The 19,878-nt window shown below is 38.5% G+C and overlaps 1 protein-coding gene across 1 annotated transcript in view; it reads left to right on the forward strand.

The window, feature by feature from the left end:
* The first annotated feature begins 3,370 nt into the window (after window positions 1–3,370).
* Copb1 (coatomer protein complex, subunit beta 1) overlaps window positions 3,371–19,878 on the forward strand; it is a 47,239-nt gene continuing 30,731 nt past the window's right edge. The window contains exons 1-7 of the mRNA XM_013034142.1: window positions 3,371–3,458; window positions 4,194–4,342; window positions 7,347–7,576; window positions 8,520–8,689; window positions 10,787–10,901; window positions 14,254–14,346; window positions 17,093–17,230. Of these exons, the coding sequence (XP_012889596.1) occupies window positions 4,252–4,342; window positions 7,347–7,576; window positions 8,520–8,689; window positions 10,787–10,901; window positions 14,254–14,346; window positions 17,093–17,230 (837 nt within the window). The 5' untranslated portion in view covers window positions 3,371–3,458; window positions 4,194–4,251. The remainder of the gene's footprint in view (window positions 3,459–4,193; window positions 4,343–7,346; window positions 7,577–8,519; window positions 8,690–10,786; window positions 10,902–14,253; window positions 14,347–17,092; window positions 17,231–19,878) is intronic.

A 19,878-nucleotide genomic window follows, 5' to 3' on the forward strand; every position in this document is an offset into this window, starting at 1 on the left:
GCTTGCCTTGCATGCATGAGGCCCTGGGTTCGATTCCTCAGCACCACATAAGCAAAAAGAAAAAAGCCAGAAGTGGCGCTATGTCTCAAGTGGTAGAGCGCTAGCCTTGAGCTGAAGAGCTGAGGGACAGTGCCCAGGCCCAGAGTTCGGGCCCCACGACCGGACCCAAAACAAAAAAAAAAACAGGAAGAAAAAAAAAAGAACTAAAAGGTTGTACATGACAAGATTCAGGTTCCAGTGCTAGTTCTTTTAGTGTTTGATAATTACATGATTGGGGAAATTCCTTTTAGGCCTTGGTTTCTTAGACTTCAAAATTTTTGTAATTCTTGATACATAGCAAGGTCTTTGTACTCAAGTTACAATTTGCAAAGCATTCAAAATTACATAATTAAATGCAAAGATAAAAAAATACCAGCCTGGTTACAGTGGCTCATACCTGTAATCCCAGCTACTCAAAAGGCTGGGAATTCAGGATCAAATTCAAACCTAGCTCCAGTAGGAAATTCTACTAGTGCTCTACCATTTTGAGCCACAGCTCAACTTCCAGTTTTCTGGAACTTAAGTGGAGATGAGAGTTTCATGGACTTTTCTGCCTGGGTTGGCTTTGAACCACGATCCTCAGATCTCAGCCTCCTGAGTAGCTAGGATTACAGGTGTGAGCCATCTATACTCGGCATCAGTGAGACTCATCCCCAATTAACCACCAGAAAACCAGAAGTGGGGCAGTGGCTCAAAGTGATAGAGTTCTAGCCTTGAGCAAAGAGAATTCAGAAACAGCACCCAGACCCTGAGTTCCAGCCCTACAACTGACAATATTAATAATAATAATATAAAGTGGAAAATACCAAAACATGAAGTACAGTAAGGAAAGAAGTGCAATTGTTAGGAAGAATTGGTGAAGCTGTATAAAGGGTTTGTGTTTGTATATCAGTATTGGGAGTGAAATTCAGAGCCTCACTCTGAGTTGGCATTTACACTCAACAGTCACTTGGATTTGTCTGCCTGGGCTGGCTTTGAACTGAGATCCTCCGATCTCAACCTCGGAGTAGAAAGTCTGTGTTTAAAAATACATAACATACACACTAACAATGACATTTATGTGTAGACCTAAAATGCCATTTCATATTATAATAGTTTCCTTAATGACTGAGGATCGTAATATACCTTAAAGTTTAAAACAGAACTTGTGTTAGTCCTGCTCTGATAACCTTTCTTATTGCTAAGTCTAGTCTTATATATTTTTGGCTTCTTTTCTTGCTGATGGTTTGTCACTTTTTTGTTAAATTAAATGGATTCAGAAACCAGGTAACTTCATCTGTGAAGATTCCATATTAAAAATGAGTATACATGAGGAAAAAAGGGTGAAAAAGTGCAGCAGTGGAACTCCCTGGACACTGATGAAAGTGAATCTCGTGGGTGGAGACAGGAGGGAAGGACTGGGAGAGAGTGAGGGAACAGAAGATACTGTACCAAAGGAAATGAAATGTACTCATTAGCTGACTCTTGTAATCCCTCTAGTAAATTAATTTCAAAAATGAGTACACAGAAAAGAAACTAACCTAAACACCTGTCTTGGATTAATCCCAAGGAATTACTCCGAGTAAAAGAAAGATAAGTGACAAAATTGGACAACAAATAAGTAGCTGCCAGGGTTAAAGAGAAATGTGATTGTGACTGAAAAAGGAACAGTTTGAGGGTTCCTAAAGAACCATTATGTATCTTGACTGTTGGTGATAACATGATAAAGTTATAACTAAAACTAAGTAACATGCATTCATAGAAAGCTGGTAAAATTTGAATGGGAAGGGGTTAATTGCTTCCTGTATAAATTGATGCCATTGGTAGAAACTGGTTGGGGAGTATAAGTGATTTCTGTATTCACATTGCTACAATTTAAAAAGTTTTTAAAAAGGCAATGCATGCTAATTCATGTTAATGGCTCACACCTGTAATCCTAACTACTCAGGAGGATGAGATCTGAGGATTTCAGTTCAGAGCCATCCCAGGCTGGAAAGTCCATGATACTCCTCTCCAATTACCCAGCAAAATGTCAGAAGAGGAGATGTGACTCAGTGGTACAGTGCTAGCCTTGAACAAAAGTGCTGAGGGACAATGTCCAGGCCCTGAATTCAAGCCTCCAGACTGGTACAAGCAAAAAATAGTTGGTGCTGGCTGGATTCTGGTTCATGCCTGTAATCCTCTCTATTCAAGAGGCTAATATGTGAGGATCTGAGTTTGAGACTTTCCCTGGAAGAGAAGTCTATGAGACTTCATTTTCAAAATAGCCAGCAAAAAGCAGAGCTGGTCATGACTAAAGTGGTAGAAAGGCTGCTGAGCAGGTATAAAAGCCAAGCCAATGGGAGCCCAGAGTTCAAAACTGGTATGCCAAAAAAAAAAAAAAATCATGTATGGGATTAGAGGAGTCATCCTTGATTATTGTTAACACATGGCTCTTTTTGGGTGCTCAAGTAATTGTTTTGCTTGAGAGCTCCAAATAAGAGAAATCTCAAGGTAATTGTAGATAGATGAGCTATTTGTGTTCAGACTCTCAAAGTGAGCTGAACCTTTCCAATAAAGATGGGTTATATCAGATGTTTTTCGTCTACAGCTTAAGATTTCATTTTTTCAACAAAAAGTGGGCAACAAAAAGTGAGATAGGAAACACGAGCAAAATTTAAGTTGCTTTGTAAAGTTGATTCTATCTGTAAGGGCTTTGGAGATAGGTAAAGCCACTTAAGGATGACTATTTTCCTTGATGCATAAAAGAGATGCAAACTACTGGATGCTCAAATCATAGATCATTACTATGTTGCAGAAATTATACCAGAGCAACTTTTGAGCTTCAAGCAACTCCAGCTCAGTTGAAAAGGAGCTGGCTTAAATCACTGAATATGTTAAGAACTGATATAGGGTTTCAGATAATCGAGTGATCTTATTTTTTTAAAAAACGGGAAATTAATTGCCCAATAGTAATTACTTTCCCCGTTTATTGGTGGGAGAACAGGAAGAGGGCTCCCTGAACCTCCAGCTCCCAGAAGTCCAGGGTTGGACCACAAGAGCACTGTAAAACTGTTCGTCCTTCTTCGAGCCCTTACTTCCCTTTGGCCATTTTACTTCCAAGAAGAACAATTTACAGTTAATTCTTAAATGACCACGGTGCTTAAATTAGCACTCCTAACAGGGAAAACCATACGATCTTCCACAGTGCTGTGAGTTACCATCCAACTCTAGAGAGGGAGGGGCCGGGGCACGCGGAGCTACTTGTAGTGCGCAGCCGCAGGATGGAACAGGCTTGTCCTCTCTGAGTCGCCGTAGACGCCAGGTGGCCGCGGCCTGGGTCGTTGCCCCACCCACCTCCACGTCAGCCGAGAACTCCTGGAAGCCTTCGCGGCCGGGGCAGCTCGGAGCGGAGGTCGACGGGCCCGCGGTTACCGCCGCCGCTGCCTCAAGGGAGCCAGGTAGCGGGCCTGGAGCCCGGGGCAGAGGCGCGGTGGGCCCCGCCGAGGCGCAGACACGTCCTCTGGCTGGAGGGAAGCGGGGCGGGAGCGGTAGGCCTCGCGCCGAGTCCTGCTGAGGGGAGCGGAGGGCGGAGGCCCGGACTCGCCGCCGGACGCCGGGCCGGGCCTGCCGGCGGGCTCCGCATCCCCTCACTCCCGAGACCCCGGGAGCTGGCGCTTGAGGTCGAGGCCTGCTGAGGTGGGAGAAGGGCCGAGCGGGCGGGCGGGCGGGGGTGCCGTTGTACGGGCCGGGGCACCCGAGGAGGCGGCGTCAGCGCCCACCGAAGGCCGCGGGAAAGCCCGGGGAGGCCGTGGCCGCGTCTCCGTGCACGGCCTCTCTGAGGTGTGCCGTGCACCGTGTGTGTTGTGCTGCAAAGCGCCGTTGTGTAAGTGGGCCCGGCGGCGTGGAGTGGGGAGTTGTCACTGCTTTGCGGGCCTTCATTCTGCTCTCCTACGTCCTCAATTGCAGGGTCGGCCCGCGGGAAAGGGGGGCGGCTGAGAGAACGCAGCCCGGGGCTGACAAGTGTGGTTTCCGTTCGAATGTATTTTTCTGGGGAAACATAATACAGATTGGAACCCCCGCCGCCCTCCAATTTACAATTGACATGCCAAGCTAAGGGAACTTTCAGACAGTAAAGATCACGACTGTGAGACTTTTTACAATAGGTAATGATTTCACAGTATTTGTTTTTCTAGATTTTCTGGCATCTGTCATCCTTGAATCTTGCTTTGGGGTTGATTATAACCAGAAACCATGACGGCTGCTGAGAATGTGTGTTACACGTTAATTAACGTGCCAATGGATTCAGAACCACCATCTGAAATTAGCTTAAAAAATGACTTAGGTAAAGCTTTTTCTTTTTTAATTTAAATTGAACTTATTTTTAACTAGGATATTAAAACATTAAGTTGAACATATTAATGGTGTACATATATGTGTACATTTTATAATGTTTACGTTAAATCAGGTTAAACATGCCTACTCATTCATGGGTTTCTTTATAGTGAAAATACTATGTACATATTTATTATCTAAAGTCATCTTGCACAATTTCTTGCTCTTTTTTAGTCTTCCCATTCTGCCTTCTCCCATTCCAATCCCAGCCTCTGGTAACTTATTGTTGTACTCTCAACTTTATGATGATCTAGGTAAACCTTAATTATATTTTGGGAATGAGACAGAGTAAATATAAGAGTATTTGTGTTTCATGTGTCTTATTAGAAATCTTGATTCTCATCTGAGCTACCTGAAATCCATCTACTTAGAGGGCTAAAGAAAGAGATCACAAGTTCAAGGCCAGCTTGGAAAATTTAGCAAAATTGTCTCAAAAAATTTAAACTGTCTTAAAAATTTAAAAACCTGATGTGATTCAGTGGTTGAGTTCTTACCTAGCACTCAAGAAGTGCTGGGTTTGATGCCTAGCCCCTACTACTGAAGCAAGGAGTGAGGGTGGGGAGTTATTTATTTACTTACTTATTGCCAGTCTTGGAGCTTGAACTCAGGGCCTGGGCACTGTCCCTGAGTTTCTTGTGCTCAAGGTTAGCACTCTATCACTTGATCCACAACACCACTTCCAGCTTTTTTCTGTACTGAGGAATCAAACCCAGGGCTTCATGTATTCTAAGCAACCACTCTACCACTAAATCACATTCCCAGCCCTATTTTATTTTTGAGTCAGAATTTTGCTAGGTAGTTCATCCTGGCATGGATCTCACTGCACCCAGGCTGCCCTCCAAATCATGATTCTCCTGTTCAAGTCTCCCAAGAGCTGGCATTGTAGCCCTTGTACCACCTTGCAGGTATAAAATGTGATTCTGTAAAGAAAAAAAAAGTATTATACTTTATAAAATAATAATTGTTCAGTTGAACTATGAGAAATAAATATAAATTAAACCGCTACATACTGTTCTAAACAGTGGAATGAAATTTTTGCTTTAAATATTGAAAATATCTTTGTACTTTGCAGTTGGAAGAGAGACAATATTTTACTTGTCTAATCTTGTCTCTTTATAGACTGCTGTCCAGTCTTAGTTTACTTAAAATTAGATGTCTATTGTAGTCTGGGTTTTTTTTTTTTAATTCTTGGCAAGTCAGGCAATTGTACTATCACACTGAGCTACCTCCCCAGCACCTAAAAGATCTTTTTTTTTTTTTTTTGGTTGGTTGTGGGGCTTGAACTCTGGGCCTGGGAGCTGTCCCTCAGCTCTTCAGCTCAAGACAAGCACTCTACCACTTGAGCCTCAGCGCCATTTCTGTGTTTTGGTGGTTAATTGAAGGTGAGAGTCTCACGGACTTTCCTGCCTCGGATGGCTTTGAACTGAGATCCTCAGATCTCAGCCTCCTGAGTAGCTAGGATTATAGTCGTGAGCCATTGGAACCCGGCTTACCTTTTCAATTTGAGTTGTTGAAATACATGGGAATTAGAGTGAGGTGCTTAAAACACAAATTGTATAGATTTTTTTATAAGGTTGCTGTTAAGCTTTTTATAGTAGTGGACCTCTAATCTTGTAGGAATATACTTGTTTGTGAAAAATAGTAAAAACAAACAAATAAAAAACACAAAACACTGGTGCAAGAAAAAAAGCCATTAAGGTCATAGTAATACAGTTTTATGGCTTTTAGACTTTGTATTGCTTAAGTTATTAAACAGTAAGGAAAAAGCATTTAAAAATCTGAAAGAGGGATGGGAATGTTGTTCAACAGTAGAATGCTTCCCTAGCATGGCCAAAGCTCTTGAGTTCCATCCCCAGTACAAAAACAAAACAAAACAAAACTAGAACAAGAGTTTTGGAACAGGGCTGGGAATGTGGCCTAGTGGTAGAATGCTTGTCTAGCATAAATGAAGCCCTGGGTTTGAGTCCATAGTACCACATATTGAGTCCATAGTACCACATAAACAGAAAAATCTGGAAGTGGTGCTGTGGCTCAAGTGGTAGGCTGCTAGACTTGAGCAAAAGAAGCTCAGGGACAGTGCCCAGGCTTTGAGTTCAAGCCCGAGGACTAGCAAAAAAAGAAAAAAAGGTTTGGAAAATTTATTTTGGCTCAGTGACCACTTTAGCCACTTAGAACTTTGCCTAATTAGTACATATAACCAGAGGGTATTCTCTGTTCTGCAGCATATAAAATACCATAATAATTTAGTATAGCTATAGAGCCTTAGAGGGCAAGAAAGAACTTTCGGTTTGCCTAGATTGATTCCTTTGAAGCTTAAGTCCTTCCTGTGGCCCTACCAAGTGGTCATGGATAGTCTTTGTCTCTTTGACAAGAGGAACTCTATTTTATAGCCTCTTAGCTCTAGTTGTTAACAATCATTTCTCATATTAAGTCTAATTCTGTTTTCTGGTAACTTCTCACTAATTCTAATTCTTTTCCTCATATTGTATGTAAAGTGTCTTAAGATTTAGAGATAAATGGCTTGTGCAAAGATATACAATTTCAGCTGGGTGTTGGTGGCTTATGCCTGTAATTCTAGCTACTCAGGAGTCTGAGATTGAGGATTATAATTCAGAAAATCTATGAGACTCTGATCTCCAGTTAACCACCAAAAACCCAGAAGTGGAGCTGTGATTCAAGTAATAGAGCCCCAGAACTTGCCCGAGCGCGCGCGCACACACACACACACACGCACACACGCACGCAACTTGTTTATGGTAGAGCCAAGTGACAAAACCTTGCAATTGGATTTATACCTTTATTGCCTTTTATAAAAATCAAGTAAGAAAGGCAAAATATTAATTGCCAATAGTAAAGTATGAGTAAAGTATGATTTAATTGGTTGGTTTTTAAATTACATGAGGAACTTTCTTTTGAATAATTGTGTTTGTTTTGTTTTTTAATATTTGAATCAGAAAAAGGAGATGTGAAGTCCAAGACAGAAGCTTTGAAGAAAGTAATCATCATGATTCTGAATGGTGAAAAGCTTCCTGGGCTTTTGATGACCATCATTCGCTTTGTGCTACCTCTTCAGGATCACACCATCAAAAAACTACTTCTGGTATTTTGGGAAATTGTTCCTAAAACAACCCCAGATGGGAGACTTTTACATGAAATGATTCTTGTATGTGATGCATACAGAAAGGTAAACCAAACCATAATTATTTCTGAACATTTGTGAATATTTAAAATCATTGTAAAATTAGATTGAATATGTATCATATTTGAGTGTGTACCTAGTAAGTGCAAGGTACTGATTTCTGGGTTAAGCCATAGTATTATCTCCCCTTAAAAATATACTATAAAAGTGATGGAATGGGGCTGGGAATGTGGCTTAGTGGTAGAATGCTTGTCTTGCATGCATGACACCCTAGGTTCAATTCCTCAGTACCACATAAACAGAAAAGGCCAGAAGTAGCACTGTGGCTCAAGTGGTGGAATGCTTGCCTTGAGCACAGAGAGACCTAAGGACAGTGCCCAGGCCCTGAGTTCAAGCCCCAGGACCAGCAAAAAAAATAAAACAAAACCACAAAAAAAAAAAAAAAAAGTGATGGAATGAACTTTGTGGTAGATTTTGAACATGACCTTTGATGTGAGGAAAGCTATACATGTTTGGAATTGAGAGGATAAAGACTTATTGTAAAATGTTCTAATGCTTCTTTTTAGGAATTTCTTATGCATTTTATATGTGTTAATAACAAATGACACATGTAGTATGTAAGGCAGGTAAGAGGTTAAAAACAATTGTTTTAATCAATGGAATGGAATGGTCTTTTTCCTCAAACTGATATTTTTCATTGTTAAGTTTTATATTTAAAATTGGATTTTTTAATTTTTTTGTTGGTCATGGGGGCTGAACTCTGGACCTGGGCACTGGCCCTCAGCTCTTCAGCTCAAGGCTAGTGCCCTACCACTTGAGCCACAGTGCCATTTCTGGCTTTTTCTGCTTATGTGGTGCTGAGGAATTGAAACCAGTGCCTCATGCATGCAAGGCAAGCAGTTTACCACTGAGCCACCTTCCCAGCTCCTAAAATTGGACTTTTATAAAAGCTGACACTCAACATTTCATATTTTAATTTTTACATTAGGATCTTCAGCATCCTAATGAATTTATTCGAGGATCTACTCTTCGCTTTCTTTGCAAATTGAAGGAAGCAGAGTTGCTTGAACCATTAATGCCAGCTATTCGTGCTTGTTTGGAACATCGACACAGCTATGTTAGGAGAAACGCTGTTTTGGCTATCTATACTATCTACAGGTAAATATTCCTTTGGCTTTTCTCTGTGAAAACATTTTAGTCTGTGAGAGCAGAGGGTTCCAAATTTCAGATTATATCTAAGATGTTTGCAAATACCTTTTGACAGCATAGTATTTTTTCCTTACTATCATTAACTTGCAAATGTGGAAAAGTTTGTTGGCAACACTGGTCCCTAGCTTCTAGAAGCACAACAAGAGTGCAATTTAAGATTATTCAGTTTACAGTTCAAAGCATCGCCTATCATTCTCAATTGTATTACCAGTCCAAAGACTTGATTTTTTTAATCTTGTTTTAGAATTTTGTTTCTGTGTGGTGTTATTCTTTGTGCACCTAGAGGCTTTTTTAATGAGAAGGGCTGCGGTTCTTCACTAATTCTTGTTCTTGGAAAGCTGAAGATTTAGCTTGGCCTACTGGCACATGAATCCCAGGAACTTGTGAGCCTGAGGCAGGAGTGACAAGTTGAAGGCTGACCTGGGCTATGTAGTGAGATCCTCCAAAGGTCTTAGAGCCTAGTACAGGTTGCTTACACTTGTAATCCTAGCTTCTCAGGAGTCTGAGATCTGAGCATTGAGATTGGAAGCCAGTCCAAACACAAAAAAAAGCTCATGAGACTTAATCTCCCAATTAACCAGAAAAATCCATAAGTGGAGTTATAGTTCAGATGGTAGAGTGCCAGCCTTGTGTGAAAAAACCAAGAGAAAGTTGAAGCCCCAGTAATGACACCAAAAAAAAGAAAGGGAGGGTGGGAGAAAGACTGAGAGAAAGCTTGGGCTGAGGGAGTGGTTCAAAGTATAGAGTACCTGCTTCACAAGCATAAAGCCTTGAGTTCAAACCCAAGCAATGGAAGAAAAAAATAAGAGGCCTTATAGAGTCTAATGGTAGAGTTCTTGCCACATATGTGTAGAGCTTAATCCCTAGTACCCAAAAAAACCAACCCGATTAGTTCAAGAACAATTGAACCAGTTAGGGAGGTAAGATATTTGGTTTTTATAATCACTACTTTTGATCTGTTTTAAAGTAGAATATAATTCTTATAAGCACCTTTATACTATTTGATTGAAAAGTAATTCGTAATTACCTTACTATTGAAATCATTAGGCTTTATTTGCTAAGCAAAGTAGTATTCTGGTTAATAATATATTTGTTTGCCTATTACCATACAATCTACAAATTTCAGAATTTAAACTGTAGGCCATACATAAAAATAGTGACATTTGGGGCCGGGAAGGTGGCTCAGTGGTAGAGCGCTTGCCTTGCATGCTCGAGGCCCTGGGTTCGATTCCTCAGCACCACATAAGCAAAAAGAAAAAAGCTGGAAGTGGCGCTGTGGCTCAAGTGCTAGAGCGCTAGCCTTGAGCTGAAGAGCTGAGGGACAGTGCCCAGGCCCAGAGTTCAGGCCCCACCATCGGACCCAAAAAAAAAAAATAGTGACATTTATAAGCAAATGGAAATTTAAAACAGTGAATTGGCTCTGGCTAAAAGTTAGGAATTACTAAATTTTGAAAATATGATGATAGATTAAGTGTTTTATATAAAGTGACAGTAGATTACAACTTGACAGATGTTTACTTACATATGAGTGAGGGAAAAGTAGGCAGAGCATATAGATAGGTAAAACAAAACTGGTTAAAAATTAATAATTGGCAAGAACAGGTAATAATTTTTGCTAACCTGTTTATGTATTGAAAATAAAAATGAAAGTTAAGTTAGTAAATAAATGGTTAAATATCTATAGTGTTCAGTTATGAAAACCAATGGACTTTTTTTCTCTAATCATTATTAAGAAATGGTTGAAACTTTGTGAATTAATGGCCATAATGACTTTAATACTTTATTCCTAAATTACATATAAAATAGTTTGAAAATTAATAAATATATGTTGAATAATTCTTTTTTTCTGTATTGAAATGGAAGTGATAATTTGATAATACATGAAGATACAACATTATTTTCATCTCCAACTTCTAATTGATTTAAAGTTCCAGAAGCAAAGAATCAATTGTGTTATAAAGTCAAAATTTTGTTCTTGTTCTGAAAGATGCTAAAATAGCAAGGTAGATTTTGATTAAATATGGATGTAATCTGTTTTATTTAAAGAAATTTTGAACATCTTATACCTGATGCTCCTGAACTAATACATGATTTTCTGGTGAATGAGAAGGATGCCAGTTGCAAAAGGAATGCATTTATGATGCTAATTCATGCGGATCAGGTAAAGTACTTTTAAAAAAAATTTTCATGACTGTAAGTGAAAATAGGAAGTAATGCATAGGCCTAATCGTGTTTTCAGTTACTATCGCTGGTGGGTTTTTTTTGTTGTTGTTATGCTTTTTTGGATGTTTGGATTTAATTTGTACAAAATTCTTTGTCTTAATCCTTTTCTACTGTTCAAATACTTAAATGCTGCTTTAAAGTAAATAATCAAAGAGGCATTTCAGAATAGCCTCTTCATAGTTTGGGAATTTGGAGTGGTGTTTGTTTCTGAGGATTGAATATAGAGCCTAGTACAGGTTTAATGCATATGCTACACTTGAGCTATCCTTCACACTTCATTACATCATTTTTCCTGATCGAATTTTTTTTTCTTTTTTTGCTGGTCCTGAGGCTTGAACTCAGGGTCTGGACACTGTCTGTGCGCTTCTTTTGCTCAAGGCTAGCGCTATACCACTTGAGCCACGGCACCACTTCCAGCTTTTTCTGTGTATGTGTTACTGAGGACTCAAACCCAGGGCTTTATGCATGGTAGGCGAGCACTCTACCACCAAGCCACTTCCTCAGCCCCAGATTGAAATTTTTATGGTAGGTATTCTATGTACTATACTCTAGGACTTTAGATTTTCTGTTTTTCTTTATATTAGTATAAATCTGAAATAATTCAATAGAGAAAAACATTATTTTGTATAGGGTATACCGTTAGGCATATTTATATGAAGTAGGCTGGCCTTTCATGTTCACGTGTATCCTTAGTAGGTTTTTGATTTTCATAAGTAGATTCTTACTCCATATATATATATATCTGCTGATAGTTAAAATACATAAATCCCTTTTAGGTTAGCAGTATTCTGCCCATCTATTGAAGCATTTGCTATCTAGTTTTTGTTATCAAAATTGGGAAAATGCATGAAGACTGAAAGATAAAGAATCTCTCATTTCTCTGAAATATTAGGTAATGTCATTACCCCAGGTCTTCCTTTATAAGTTTTTTTTTTACTTTTTTATTGTTTTAAAATTCTGGGCTGGAAGTTGGCTCAGTGGTAGAGTGCTTACCTCCCATGAATGAGGCCCTGGGTTCAATTCCTCAGCACCACATAAGCAGAAAAAAGCTGGAAGTGGCTCTGTGGCTCAAGTGGTAGGGCACTAGCCTTGAGCTGAAGAGCTGAGGGACAGCGCCCAGGCCCAGAGTTCAGCCCCCATGACAGACAAAAATAAATAAATAAAAATTTAAAAATAAAATTCATGTGACATCATATTTTAACTATATTTAAGTGTAAAGTTCAGTGTTATCTAATAATTGATTAAAGGAATTCCCACTTACTCCTGCCCCTGGCAGTTACCATTTTACTTTCTGTCTCAATAATTTTAACACTCTTAAGTGTTTTGAAAGTAGAGTCATGGTGCTGGGATGTAGCTCAGTGGCAAAGCCCTTGCCTAGCAAGTGCAGTGTCCTGGATTCGATCCCCATTACCAAAAAAGAAAAAAAAAAGAAAGTAGAGGCATTTGTATTCGTTCTTTAAGACTATCCTATTTCACTTAGCATAATGTCTTGAAGGTTCATTTGTGTTATAACATCAGAATTTTCCATTCTTTTTAGAGCTGAATAATACTCTATTATGACCCATATCTTATTTATACATCCGTCAATAGATATTTGGGTTTCTGTGGTTTGTTGGGCTGTTGTAAATAATGCTCTCAAAATGGTTATCCAAATGTCTACTCTAGGTCCTGAGTATGTACTCAGAAGTGGAACTGCTGAAACTATGGCAATTCTCGTTTTTATTTTTTGTCGGTTGTAGGGCTTGAAGTGCTGTCCCTCACCTCTTCAGTTAAAGGCAAGCCCTCTACCATTTGAACCACAATGTCAATTCCAGTTTTCTGGTGGTTTATTGGAAATAAGAGTCTCACAGACTTTCTTGCCTGGGCTGCCTTTGAACCGTGATCCTCAGATCTCAGCCTCCTGAGTATCTAGGATTACAGGCATGAGCCACCAGTGCGTGGCCAATTCTTCATTTTTTTGAGGACCTAATCCACCATACTGTTTTGACAGCTATACCATTTTATATTCCCACCAGCAGTGCACAAAATTTCCATATTTCTCCATATCCTTGCCAATTTAATTTTTTATACTAGCCATCTTAAGGATTAAGAGGTGATATTAAGATATTGTCATTTATTTCCCTAAACAGTACTTTGAAAAAGCTGTTAATATGAGCCATAGTGTTTGCCCTCTTGTAGAATTTTATTAACCTGTACTTTTGGTTTTATGATGTTTATGTATAATAAAGAATGTAATCAGAAATAGTTGGATTAAGTTTATTAATATTTTTACCAGAGAAATGTTAGAGACCTTCTTCTGATAGAGGAGAACCCATACAAGATTTTTCTCCTAGGTCTCAGTATTATAAATAACTATAATTTTAAACAGCTGGTGTTTGTGTTTGTTGGTTTTTAGTTTTTGGTTTTAGATTCAATGAATGAATATATTGAACTATGTAAAGCATAGTATTTTTCCCTTTGGTAGTTGCTAAAAAAATTTAGACACTAGGCTGGGCATAGTGGCTCATGCCTGTAATCCTAGCTACTTTAGGAGACAGAAATTGGAAAATTTTCTTTTAAAGCCAAACTAGGCAAAAGTTAGCAAAATCCCCTTTTAACAAAAAGTTGAGTGGGGTGGTATGTGCTTGTCACCCATATTTGAGAAACTTAAGAAGGAATGTCCATGTTCAGGCTGGCCCAGGCAAAAATGTAAGACTTTGACTTAAACATAACCAAAGCAAAAAGGGCTTTGGATATGGCTCAGGTAGTAGAGCTCCTAGCTGGCAAGTACAATTCCTGAGTTCCAATACTACCAGAAAGGAAAAAACAGGGCTGGGAAGGTGGCTCAGTGGTAGAGTGCTTGCCTTGTATGCATGAGGCCCTGGGTTTGATTCCTCAGCACCACATAAGCAAAAAGAAAAAAGGCAGAAGTGGCACTATGGCTCTAGTGGTAAGAGCGCTAGCCTTGATCTAAAGAGCTGAGGGACAGCGCCCAGGCCCAGAGTTCAGGCCCCATGACTGGACAAAAAAACAAAAACAAAAACAAAAACAGAAAGGAAAAAACAGCTTGTACTTCAGGCTTTTATATTAGTATAAATCTGAAATTGCTCAAAAGAGAAAACATTTTTTTTTTGTCGCGTGTACTTGACTTTTTGTCTTACATTTTGTCTGATAACTCTTTCTTCACTGTTTTTCTCCAATTAGTTTCTCATTGCCCTGATTTTTTATTTTATATTTACTAATTTTTAAGCTGCCATAAGTCATTGTGTTGAATGATGGGGAGTATGATAAATACCTTTTTTTTTTTAAAGGATCGAGCTTTGGATTATCTAAGTACCTGTATTGATCAAGTTCAAACATTTGGAGACATTCTACAATTAGTTATTGTTGAACTGATTTATAAGGTAAGAATGGTAGTTTTTGATGGGTAAACAAACAGAAGAGTTTTAAGAGAAGACTAGTTTCTTCTGTAGAGTTAGTCATTAGGAGAATCTATTTTAATTATAGAAATGTTTTATAGTATGGTTTTATTTTGACTTTGTTAGTCTACATATTTATTTCCTTTCTAAATGTATATAAAGAATTCTTTAAACATTCATGGTTTGGTCAGTACAGCTGTGAAGAAATCATAGTAGACTGCTCAATTCACTGACAGACTAGGAAGTAGACTTCAGGATAAAAGATTTTTCTTGGGGCTGGGAAGGTGGCTCAGTGGTAGAGAGCTTGCCTTGTGTGCTTGAGGCCCTGGGTTCGATTTCCTCAGCACCATATAAGCAGAAAAAAAAGCCGGAAGTGGCACTGTGGCTCAAGTGGTAGAGTGCTAGCCTTGAGCTAAAGAGCTGAGGGATAGCGCCCAGACCCAGGATTCAGGCCCCATGACTGGACCTAAAAACAAAACAAAACAAAAAAAGATTTTTCTTAACTGTACACCAGACTACACTAAAAACAAATACAAAAATCATACTTTTTGTACTTCTTGTTTTTAAAATAGGACAGATAATAACTCTGAAGTACCCACTAATTTTTCAAGTGAAAGAAAAGAGACATCTTTCATTCAAAAAGCTTAATGGGCCAGACACTGGTAGCTCAGGCTTGTAATCTTAGCTACTCAGGAGTTCAGAGCCATCCCATTCAGAAAACTCCATAAGACTCTTATCTTTAATAAACTACTCAGAAAAAGCCAGAAGTGGTGCTGTGGTAGAGCTCTAGTCTTAAGCAAAAGAAGGTCAAAGGTAATACATAGGCCTGAGTCTTAGGACCAGCACACCACAAACTTGGTGTTATGATTGCAATGTAGATTGAGCATAACCCCCAAAAGTCACACACACACACACAAACTTGGTGTTATGATTGCAATGTAGATTGAGCATAACCCCCAGAAGTTCATGTGTTATCAGTATAAACTCAGTGTAGGAATGTAGAGGTAATGAAACTTTTTACAAGGTGAAGCCTAGTAGGAGGTTATTGGGGACATTGCCTTCAGAGGGATGAAGGTAGTTCTCCTGAAACTTGAGTTCTTGTAAAAGGAGCAAGCTCAGGAACTAAGAGAGAGAGAGAGAAAGAGAGAGAGAGAGAGTGTGTGTGTGTGTATAATATATATGTATGTATGTATGTGTGTATATATACACACACACAAAGCTCATTGGTAAAGTGTTTTCCTAGCTTGCACAAGACCCTGGAATTGAACTCAGGAACTAAGTAAGTGTGTATGTGTGTGTGTGTGTGTGTGTAATATATATGTATGTATGTATGTGTGTATATACACACACACACAAAGCTCATTGGTAAAGTGTTTTCCTAGCTTGCACAAGACCCTGGAGTTGATCCAGGGCCAAAAACATTAATTTTTAAAAATAAAAGGCACTTTATTAGCAGCATTTCTTTAAGGCAAGGTCACAGTATGGCTTTGAACTCCAGGACTCAAGGGAGCTTCCTGGATTAGCAGCACTTTAATTTGCTCTGCCCACTGGAAGAATTGCTTTAGTGTTCTAATGAAATCAATAGTAGCAGATACCCCTGACAATTTACAGCTGTCTTGTCTTCTGCAGGAAAGGGGCCCACTCAACACAAGGTGTCAGTCTCTTAGAACTGGCATTTAAAGTGAGACTGAGATTTTTTAATCATGTGCATTGTTGGAGCATGCCATTGAGATTCTCAAAAATAGGTTTTCTGTGTTATTCAGTGACTTCATTGTTTAGTGGAGTCTAGGTTCTATGAAGAGAAAATAGTTTTTAAATATCATCCAAGTAATAGATATTTGGCTGTATATGTTTTAGAAAAATCTAGTATGAATACTAAAAGGTTATGAGAATTACTTATTCTACAAAAAAATGGTCTCAAGGTATATTTATAACTGGAAAGAAGTTTTTATTTTCTAGTAATGAGTGTAATCCCAAATTATAGGAAATAATAATGAGAAATAATAATAACCAAAGAAAATATTTATCTTGCTTGAAGAACTATATTTTCCTTTTATTAACTGATGACATGTCAACCATCATGTCTTCCTTTTGGATATGACACTGAGAATAAAAATTTAGATCAAATTTACTGTTCTAAGAGTACATTGAGTATTTTAAGGACTGTTGGTACTATCTTACTATACTAAATATTTGTATACTTGGTTAATATTAGTATGTACAACTGAAATATCTTTATTACCTTTTATAGTGCAATGAAAATATAAATTTATGGTTGAATAAATAAATGAAAAGTAGCCGTAACAGTTACTTCAGATAGAACTTCTTTCTGAAATTACTTGTGTTGTGTCATATTATCTCTCCCTATTTTGGCCAATACTTTTATGTCTTTATAAGATTATTTTTAGCTCTTAAATTAAAAGTCTCTGGTGTCCCATATGCTGACATTTATAAACGTATTCCATTTGAAAAAGATATCAGAGCTGGGATTGTGGCTCAGTGGTAGAACATTTGCCTGTTATCCATGAGGCTCTAAGTCAGTCCAAGAAAGAAAGAAGGGGAGGGGAGGGAAGGATGGAGGGAGGGGAGGAGGAAAGAAAGAGACAAAGAAAGAAAAAGAAAAGCAGACAGACAGGCAAAGAAAGAAAAGAAGGAAGGAAAGAAGAGAAGAAAGAAAAGAAAGAAAGTCAGTCCCTAAAATCAGTTAAAGCCTAAATGTTATCTTTTCCAGGTCTGTCATGCTAATCCATCAGAACGGGCTCGTTTTATTAGGTGCATTTATAACCTATTGCAGTCATCTAGCCCTGCTGTAAAATATGAAGCCGCTGGGACATTAGTAACACTTTCAAGTGCACCAACTGCCATCAAGGTATTATTGGACATTACAGTTCACTATTTGGTTATGTGTCATATAGAGGAATCTACAAATTTTATGGATTTGTCTCCTTATATAGCTCAACCTTTCTTCTGTTTTACTTCCTGCTTTCATACATACAAGAACATAAAAAGAGTCAGGAAAGCAAGTCAGAGAATTTCTGATTTCTGGATAATTATACTAATATATTTTTTAAAAGACCTCGCTTTATGCTTAATCACAATAAAAACTAGATCTAGGGAAAATCAGTCTAGATCCTACATAACTACATGACTCCTGAAAAGGATCAAGTAAAGATTTTCCATGAGATACTTTAATTTACTTCATCGAGACTTTTATCAGGAACGTCTTAATATATTCAGGGAATGCTAGAATATCAGATTGTATAAGTAGGAGAATTTATTGTTTTTCTCACTCAAAATATTTTTAAGCTTTTAAAATAAATTTACAAAAGTTACAAAAGGCAGAGTTCCCATGTATTATGTAGCTTCCCATAATATTGTGTGTAACTCATATATTCAAAACTAAGAAGTTTAACATTGAAAAATATTGTTAACTGAACTAAAGACTTTATTCAGTTTTCCCATTAATATCATTCTTGTTTCAGGATCCAATCCAGGATCCCTTTTAGTTGTCCTAGTTCTCCAATCTGTAAGAGTTCCTCAGCTTTTCCTTCTTTTTCATGCTTTGACACATTTGTAGAATACTGGTCTGTTTTGTTTATAAAATATTCTTTAATTTGAGTTTGTCTGTTTTCTTCTAGTCTTTGAGGTCAGGCATTTTTCCATAACTCTTCTCCTTAAATTATTATATCAGGGAGTACATAATATCTCTATATATGTTACTACTGGTGGTGTTAACCTTGATCAGACTGTTAATACGTCTGTCAGATTTTTCCCATTATAATCAATAAACACTAAAGAGAGATTGAAACTGCTAATATACTGTTGTACCTCAAACTTAACCTAACTAATATGAGCACCTATAAATCAGTTTTTTCAGTAACAATTATTGGCATGTTATTCTAATGTTGGTTTTCTACATCATTCTATACTTATTAATTGGAATGTTATGTAAGGAAGAGTTGTCTTCTTTCTTTCTTTCATTTCCCTTTTTCTTTTTCTCCCTCTCTTTCTCTGTCCCTCCCTCCCTTTCTTTTTTCTTCTTTCTATCAGTATGAATACTTTATTCTGTGGATCATAATCTGGTATTATCATTATTTTGTTTATTGAATTATTCCCACTTTGGCTATTGAGAGCCTTTTCCTTTATCCTTTGCTTTTACATTTAGTCATTTTGTAGCCAGGTGCTGATGGCTCATGCCTGTAATACTTACAACTCAGGAGGTTAAGATCTGAGGAGTGGGCTGGGAAGGTGGCTCAGTAGTACAGCGCTTGCCTTGCATGCATGAGGCCCTGGGTTCGATTCCTCCTCAGTACCACATAAGCAGAAAAAAAAAGCCGGAAGTGGTGCTGTGGCTCAAGTGGTAGAGCGCTAGCCTTGAGCTGAAGAGCTGAGGGACAGTGCCCAGGCCCAGAGTTCAGGACCAGACCCCGCCCCCCCCCAAAAAAAAAAAGATCTGAGGAGTAAGGTTTGAAGTCAGTCCTGGCAGAAATATCTGAGAGATCCTTGTCTCTAATTAATCAGCAAGATGGTGGACTAGAGATGTGGCTCAAGTGGTGGGTTGCCAGCTCTAAATAAAACAGCCAAGTGAAGGCAAGAGGGATGGAGTTCAAGCCCTAGCCATTACTGGCAAAAAAAAAAGGGGGGGGGGCTGGGAAGTTGGCTCAGTGGTAGAGCGCTTGCCTTGCATGCCTGAGGCCCTGGGTTCGATTCCCCCAGCACCACATAAGCAAAAAGAAAAAAAAAAGCTGGAAGTGGCGCTGTGGCTCAAGTGGTAGAGTGCTAGCCTTGAGCTGAAGAGCTGAGGGACAGTGCCCAGGCCCAGAGTTCAGGCCCCACAACTGGACCCAAAAAAAAAAGGGGGGGTGACTTAGTAGTAGAGTGCTTGCCTAGCATTCATGAAGCCCTGGGTTCGATTCCTCAGTACCACATACACAGAAAAAGCTAGAAGTGGCACTGTTGTGGCTCAAGTGGTAGAGTGTTAGCCTTGAGCAAAAGAAGCTCAGGGATAGCGGGCAGGCCCTGAGTTCAAGACCTCAGACTAACACACACAAAAAAATCATTCTAAAATATACATTTTTTTCTTATGTAATTGTTCTAAACACCTACTAAAATACTTTATGAACTCAAAGCATCATGCTTGCAAGCATGTGCCCTCTCAACTTAGGGCTTTACATTTATTAGGCCCTAGTGTTTGAGCAATGCCTCTACCCTGATTTTTCTGCATTGGGTATATTAAACTTTGATCCTCTGTTGAAATAGGTTTAACAACTATACTGATTGGCACTTTCTAGCTGTTCTTTTCTTTGTTTCTTAGTTTCATTCTTTAATTTTTGGTTATAAATAGCTGTTCTTGCCTATACCAGCCTCTTTTTAATTTGTAATGCTTCTAATCTTTTGTAATAATAAGATTTTGGTTGGATCATATTTTCTTAAATAATACTAAGGTTTATTAAATTTAAGAAGTAAAGTTATTTATTCTTCTGAACAAAATGCATAAACATTAATGTAGTAATGCCA

The sequence above is a fragment of the Dipodomys ordii genome, unplaced genomic scaffold (genome assembly GCF_000151885.1).
Source record: "Dipodomys ordii isolate 6190 unplaced genomic scaffold, Dord_2.0 Scaffold183, whole genome shotgun sequence".
NCBI lineage: Eukaryota > Metazoa > Chordata > Mammalia > Rodentia > Heteromyidae > Dipodomys > Dipodomys ordii.